This window comes from Poecilia formosa, unplaced genomic scaffold (assembly GCF_000485575.1).
Source record: "Poecilia formosa unplaced genomic scaffold, Poecilia_formosa-5.1.2 Scaffold1434, whole genome shotgun sequence".
NCBI classification, from domain to species: Eukaryota; Metazoa; Chordata; class Actinopteri; order Cyprinodontiformes; family Poeciliidae; genus Poecilia; species Poecilia formosa.
In genome coordinates this window covers 3,982-11,473 of record NW_006801373.1, presented here as the reverse complement: position 1 = coordinate 11,473, position 7,492 = coordinate 3,982, and the positions used below count along the sequence as shown (strand labels likewise).

The following is a 7,492-nucleotide window of genomic DNA, read 5'->3' as shown; positions in this document are numbered from 1 at the left end:
GTTTCATGTTGAAGCTATGATCAATGTTTTTTAATCGTGCAACCCTAAAAATTTGACATCATATCGTCTCCATTAGTCAAATATTTCTCCCCAAGTAATGAGGATGTTACAAATTAGAACACCCAGTTGTCATGTTTAAACAGATGAGTTTGTTTAAAACTTTTAGGTTCAGCTACTGATTAAACCTGCAGGAGTCAGGAAGAGTCTGGGATTTATGGAAATCCTTTATTGCAGAATGAGCAGTTACATGGAAAAAGGCACGATGAAAACTGTTAATGCTGCTTTCTGATTGGCTGCTACACCTGATTGGGTAAAGATCTCTAATCATGTTTAAAGCAAAGTAGCTGACAGTTATCAGTCTCATTACAGCGCTGCAGTGCTACAATACACATGCCAACTACCTCTCCTTTCAGCAGAAGTTTTCACATAGGTACAACAGAAATCATTTCCAGGTCATCCCTGAAGGACCGGCCTCAGTCGGACCCGGTTCTGCTTCAGCCAGGTGGGATGACTCACCTGCACATGTGGGCGGAGACATTCATGACAGTCCTACATTCTTCACCTTGAGCTCAAATACATTCTCACATTTGAAGATCAAATCTAGAATAATTCTGTGTACAGCAGTTTTATCTTAAATTAATCATTAATATATCATCCTTTAGTTTTAAAGTTAACGCCTACAGCCTCAGAACGGAATCAGAAAATCTACGTTACCCTAAACGGATCAATCTACGTTTATTAACTCAGCAGCTTCAGTTTGTGCTTCTCATGGATTTTTATCCCATTCAGTCACAGAAGAACTAGAATATTCCAGGTTTTAAACATATGAACTAAACTTTGTGCTCCTGAGAAATAAATCCAGCTTCACATTCATGCAGAGATGAATATTATCAGCAGAACTCGAGATTTATTTCACAATCTGACAAAGTTTTATTTAAATCCAGGAACTGGCAGGAAAATGAAAATGGTTTTGCTTTAAGTGTGAATCAGGGAAGTATTTATGCATGAACGTTTTTCTGCCTTCCAGGAAGTGAGAATAAAACCCGAGAGGCACAAAGAGCTGCCTGCAGGCGGTCCGACATTAATACTGTGAGGCTTCGCTTTGGAAAAATCAGCTACAAGTAGCAAAACATCCCCGTCAAGTTCAGGCAAACATGGCAGAAGGTTCTGTGATTTCTGGATGTCCATCAGTTGCTACGGTGACAAGCTGAGCAGTTCCTGTCTGCGCCGCATGATCTCCACGAACTCGGCCCGGTCAGCTGCCACCTGTGGGTGGAGAGCGGGAGAAACAGACGGCGGACGCTCAGTGGGTGCTGCCTTCGTCGAAAGACTCCACCCCCGAGTCGACGGTGCTAGCTGCTAGCTTCTCCTGCCGCCTCCTCATGATCTCCTGCAGCTCAGAGCCTGAACTCTTCTGAGGGAGACGGAGACAGAGAGGACAGACGTGAGGACACGGGCAGGACATGGAGACCTTAGCGCAGGAGACTCTCACAGGGACACTTCGCTATGAAACCATCTCTGCTGCTGCTTATGACCCGCTGAGCTAACAGGAAGTTGAGTGAGCCGCTTCCTGCTGGGTCGTCCAATAGCCCTCCAGTAAAGATGTAGAAACGGAGGACGGGTTCCCACCGGACAAGTTTTAGGTTCTGAGGTCTCCAGGATGAAGGACTCAGTCAGTGTGAGATCGCGGACGAGACCCCAACTGATCAAAACGCAAGAAAACGGAGCGCGCCGCCGGCTAGCGCTAAAGTAACGGTTACTGCTCAGGTCTACTACAAAATCAATCCAACCTTTGACCCCTGGGGCGGTCACCAAGCAGACCGATGAGCCTCCTGTTTATGAACCAATCAGCGAGCTTCATCTGGTTTAACTGGTTCTGGTCCACTTTGAGAGTCTCCCACAGACCTGCTGGCCTCTGAGCCAAAACTCTAATGAGCGTCAGCATCGCCTGGCAGCAGAAGGTTTCCCAGCATCCTCTTCTGTCGGCGCCAGCCAGGCTTTGTCCAGCGCCGCCGACCCGGTCGGGGAACCACCAAGCAACAAGGGTCAGCCGCAGGAATCAGGATGCATGCTGGGTAACGGCTGGGAGCACAAACATCTGCAGCGGCGCCGCAGAGCCTGAACCAGCCGGATAAAACCCAAACACTGAAGGGGGTCAGCAACCTCTGGAGGGTCTTGATCCAGAATCTGGTTCTGATTCTGGATCCGATTGGGATCCAGAATAATCTGAGCTGTGATGTTTGTGCTGCAGCAGGTCCAGGTCTGAACCAGTAACTGATACTCACCCATCTGTAAACTAAACGGAAATGGGGGAGGGGAGAGAGAGAGAGAGAGAGAGACCTCAGACCTGATCTAGAGCTGCTCTCTGCAGGGAGGGAGTGGGGTCATGGTGGTGGGGTCATGGGGTCACTGTGGGGCAGAGCTAACCATGTCAGGGAGGACATGCGCTGCAGCTACACAGGAAGCTCCTCTAGACTAGTTCTGCTGGCCAGGTCCGGCTAAACCCTGAGACTGTCCATGTGGGGTCGTCGTCAGGCCAACAGTCCAAGCTAAGGACGGGACATCCTGGTCCAGATTTAGGTCAATAATCTGACTGTAAAAAGGTCAGGAGGTCACTTCAAAACCCCACAGATTCAACCAGGGCCGGCCCAAGCCCCCATGATGCCCTAAGCCAGTGTTTTTCAACCACTGTGCCGCGGCACACTAGTGTACCGTGAGTGATCGTCAGGTGTGCCGTAGAAATTATCCAATTTCACCTCCCGTATTTTCCGGACTGTAAGCTGCTACTTCTTTCCTACACTTTGAACATGCGGCTTTTCTGTGGATTTTTCGTCAACCACCAGGGGGCTCTTTAGCAGGGGGTGAGTCACTGAAAGTCAAAATTGGAAATGAAAGAAGAACGCGCTAATTTTCATTTAGAACAAGCACATGCTAGCAGCAGCACGACGGAGAAATGTTTTCAAACTCATATGAAGCAGCTTCTAAGTTGAGGAGCATCGATCTGGCAGTACAGGAGGGAAATAAAGCCGCTGCACGTAAACTCGGTGTGAACAAAACCGGATTTGGAGACGGAGAACTGCGTCCTTAATATATCCAGCAGTTATTAGGACGCTGCCCTCTGCTGGTCCTTAAGGGAAACTGAGAGCGGCAGAGATACCAGCGGCCTGTAGCCCGGTGCGGCTGATATATGTAAGTTTCCAGGAGGGGGGAGGCGGGTTAAAAAATGTTAAAGTACGGTTTATAGTATGGTGCGCTCATAGACCGGAAGGGTCCCATCAATCTATTGGCCGATAACCTGTCTCTCTACAACATGGAAGCTCATGTCAGGCATCATAGCGGCTAAGATAAGCGGACACATGGATAAATACATGAGCACGGCACAGAAGGGCATCGGCATAAATAGCAGAGGAGCCAAACACCAACTCCTTTTAGACCACACAGTCGCCCGAGACTGCAAAACCCGACACACCGACCTGTGCACNGCCAGTGTTTTTCAACCACTGTGCCGCGGCACACTAGTGTACCGTGACTGATCGTCAGGTGTGCCGTGGAAATTATCCAATTTCACCTACTGTACCGTATTTTCCGGACTATAAGCTGCTACTTTTTTCCTACACTTTGAACCATTGTAGCCTGGTGTGGCTTTTCTGTGGATTTTTCTTCAACCACCAGGGGGCTCTTTAGCAGGGGGTGAGTCATTGGAAGTTAAAATTGGAAATCAAAGAAGAACACGCTAATTTTCATTTAGAACAAGCACATGCTAGCAGCAGGCACGACGGAGAAATGTTTTCAAACTCATATGATGCAGCTTCTAAGTTGAGGAGTATCGATCTGGCAGTACAGGAGGGAAATAAAGCCGCTGCACGTAAACTCGGCGTGAACAAAACCGGATTTGGAGACGGAGAACTGTGTCCTTAATATATCCAGCAGTTATTAGGACACAGCCCTCTGCTGCCCTCTGCTGGTTCTTATGGGAAACTGAGAGCGGCAGAGACACCAGCGGCCTGTAGGCCGGTGCGGCTGATATATGTAAGTTTCCAGGAGGGGGGAGGTGGGTTAAAAAATTTTAAGGTACGGTTTATAGCATGGTGCGCTCACAGTCCGGAAAATACGATAATTGCTCTTAAAAGATTTTTTGAAAACTAATTAATTATCTGCAAATGATGCCATCTTTGAGTGTCTCTGCTGTAGCAATGACTAGCGGCGTAATCATGTAATTTTATTACCACTAGATGGCAGTAGGTACAGAGCATTTTACATTAAATCAAGAGAATTAGTGATGCATGAATGTTACTACATTCATGCATCACACCACAGTGTTGTGGCTGTTCAGGTGTTCAGGTGTATTTTTGAAGTGGACATGTTAAGTGCAATTTGAAATAAGAAATGNTAAGAAATGTAAAATATGATAAAAATAAATGTTTGTGTTTATTTGATTCCTATTCAAGACACTTTGATAAGAATGACTATATATGTAATATAGGCGGCTACAGAGTATCTTTGTTTACATTTTTGGTTGGTGGTGTGCCTCGGGATTTTTTCAACTAAAACAATTACCTTGGCTCAGAAAAAGTTGAAAAACACCGGATTATGCAACAGGGGAACATCGCCCATCCAAAACCGATCATCTCCATAATGGATATATGTCTTCTAATTTCCTTTGCTGCATAATGTACATTTATTCTGGCGTTAGGTAAATGTACCTTGAAGGAGAATAGTACTTGAATAAAAGTCCAACAAGGATATTAATTTAGAATTAAAAATAACTCACCCTGAATTACCATGATAGATAAAATGTATGTAATAAAAGTCATTAATGAAGGGGAAAAAACTTAATCCAGACTTTAAGTAATATTGTTATGTTGTGCTGTGGACTGAAAAACATATTGGTTTAATCACAACGTAATATAGAGTTCTGATCATAAATACTTATGTTTTGTTATTTTTAGTTCAAAAATGCCACGTAAAGCAAGACATCAGAAACAAAAAAGAAAGGATGTGCCAGAAGCAGCCAAGCGTAGTGGATTGTTGACCAACTGGGTCAGAACCAGAACCGCAGGTAAGAACAAAAAAAAAAAAAAAAAAAAAAGATTCTTACCATGATCAACATGCAGTTTTTGGTAGTTAACAGTATATTTAATACTACAAGGCAGCTGTTATGTTAAGATGTACTAAATCTAGTTTTATATCTCACAATTTGTAATTTATCATTGTTTATTAAACTCTGAAAGCTGTGTGACTTTAATATTCTGTCCTAAAATGCGGTTAGATATGCCCCCACCCCTTTTTTTTTTTTTTTGAGCACCTGCCCCTTTAGTTGTCTCTGCACGGCCCTGCTATAATGACGTCAAATGATCTGAATTTCTTCATGTAGTGAAATCTGTAACTTTGGACTCTTGCTGGACCTGTTTACAACTGAACTTTCACCTGGGCCCACATGATGATCTGTAGGCGAGTTCTGCTCTCATAGTCCAGAGGTTTGCTCAGCACCACTTTCCCACTGTTGGGCAAGTCGATCCTGAAGAACCATGCATCTTCCTGCAGGTAACAGACAACAGGTGATGCAACTTTCCTGACAAAGGTTTGCTTTGCAGCATGAATCCTGAAACTTTGATGCTGAATGGGGCAGAAGTAGACGGGGATCCTACCGAGGACTGGTCGATGACGTAGCTGATCATGTCTCCATCTGAGTCGACAGCCTTCACAGTGAAAACCACAGAGTTTACTGCTGCAACCTGCAGAAGAATGAAAGACTGACATGTAAGTGGTTCCTGGACTGGACAGGACAATCTGTCGGATCATACAGGTTCTCCATTTGTTGAGATGTTTCACCTCACTGATGCTGAACGGTTGGATGGTCTCCTCCAGGAACTTTGGTTTGTTGTCATTTTCATTCAGAATCTCCACCAGAATCCTGTAGTGGCTCTGAAACCAGTTTACATTGCCTTACTGGACTGACAGGTGTGTGTATTCTGGTTGTGTTCTCTGAACTTACTTGTTTGATATCGTCCTCATAACAGGTGAGCTCAGCTATCAGAAATGGACCCAAAACCTGGGAAACAAAGACGCTTTGGTTAATCAGACATGTTGGACTGTGTATTATTGGCGTCTGAGCCGTACCTCTCGGTCCAGGACTCTGGATGCAGACGAGTTGAGTCTGATGGTCCGACCTTCTAAGTAGAACCAGTTGGCATTCGGTCCGGTCAGGCACAGACGCACGGTATTGGCTCCTGGGTCAGATCTGATGCTGATGTGTGAGATGAACTGACCTACTGGACTGTTCTCCCTGACAGACGCAAAGATGTTGGAGCCGGCCGTACACAGACTAGCTGAGGACCAAACAGAATCAGGAGTTGATGTACCGAAGCAGCACCAATAACTCATGATGTACTTAACATTCTTACCTGTAGCAACATGGCAGGAAACTCTGAGAACTAGCTGCCACAGCAACAGGCGGAACATCCTTGACATTTTCTTCCTTCACCTGTTTAAGAAAGAAGCCATTGGATCAGAATATCTGGGTTCCAGCAGATGAAGCTCGACTCTAAAACACACATCAACACATCATAAAACACACATCAACACATCATCGTCTGTATCAGCAGCTCTAGAAAAGGAGCGACTTATGCTCTGGAACATAAAAAATCCTATTCTGGATTAAGGTTCATTCCATATTTTATTTATGGTGTTAAAATGATGATCTGAGATATGCAAGCCTTATGACAGCCATGACACTTCTTATAAACCTAGGAAGGGTCAAAGGTAATCTCCAAACTATTTGGAGTCCCAAGATTATTCCCAACAGGAAAACATCTCAGGTGTCCAGCTGATTTATCCCAAGGTCAGAGGTCAGAACAGGAGCAGAGGTCAGGGAAATGACAGGAACCCCCAGAGCTCCATCTCTACAGGTCTCATCCTGTAGGACAGAGGTCTTATTCTCGCGGTCCGCGGGCCAATTGCGGCCCGTAGGACGATATCTCGTGGCCCCACCGTGATATGAAAGTATAATATTAGTGCGGCCCACAGGGTGAGCGGGCCTCTGAAGGAAGTCCCGCCCCCTGTTCCTTGTCATGGCTGACATTCGGTGCTAGGCTAAGCTACACTGACTTCATGCACACTATGCTTGTAAAGTGACCCAATTCAGTTTTTTGTGCAGCGGGTGTGATGGATCAGTCCGGTACCAGTTGCCCTTCCCTGCAGTCGCCATTCCAGTACTTTACCATTAACAAATGCCACGATCAAACGCAGAGAAAGGCGACTGCTACCGGGCTGCTCGTCATCCGCACGCTGTTTGACAAGTAGAAGCGGTGATGACGTCACGCGTTGAGACGTTCTCCATACGTTGCTAGCTGGCTAAAGACTTCTATGAAACGTAGAACAAGAACGGCACCAAGTGGAATAAACTTAGGGTGTGTTCACACTGCAGCCTGAAGTGACCCAATTCAGATTTTTTTTTTTGTATAAACATAGCCATGGACACATGAACATATTT

General features: G+C 45.5%; 1 protein-coding gene across 1 annotated transcript; it reads right to left on the bottom strand.

Annotated features, from left to right (window-relative positions):
• Nucleotides 1-5,278: 5,278 nt before the first annotated feature.
• Nucleotides 5,279-7,136, bottom strand: LOC103132871 (protocadherin-9-like). Its single transcript, XM_007544643.2, has 6 exons — nt 6,405-7,136; nt 6,121-6,329; nt 5,996-6,052; nt 5,833-5,925; nt 5,649-5,735; nt 5,279-5,538 (listed from the first exon to the last, which is right to left on the bottom strand). Exons 1-6 carry the CDS (start codon nt 6,469-6,471, stop codon nt 5,410-5,412), a joined length of 642 nt encoding a protein of 213 aa, XP_007544705.1. The 5' UTR covers nt 6,472-7,136; the 3' UTR covers nt 5,279-5,409.
• Nucleotides 7,137-7,492: the final 356 nt, after the last annotated feature.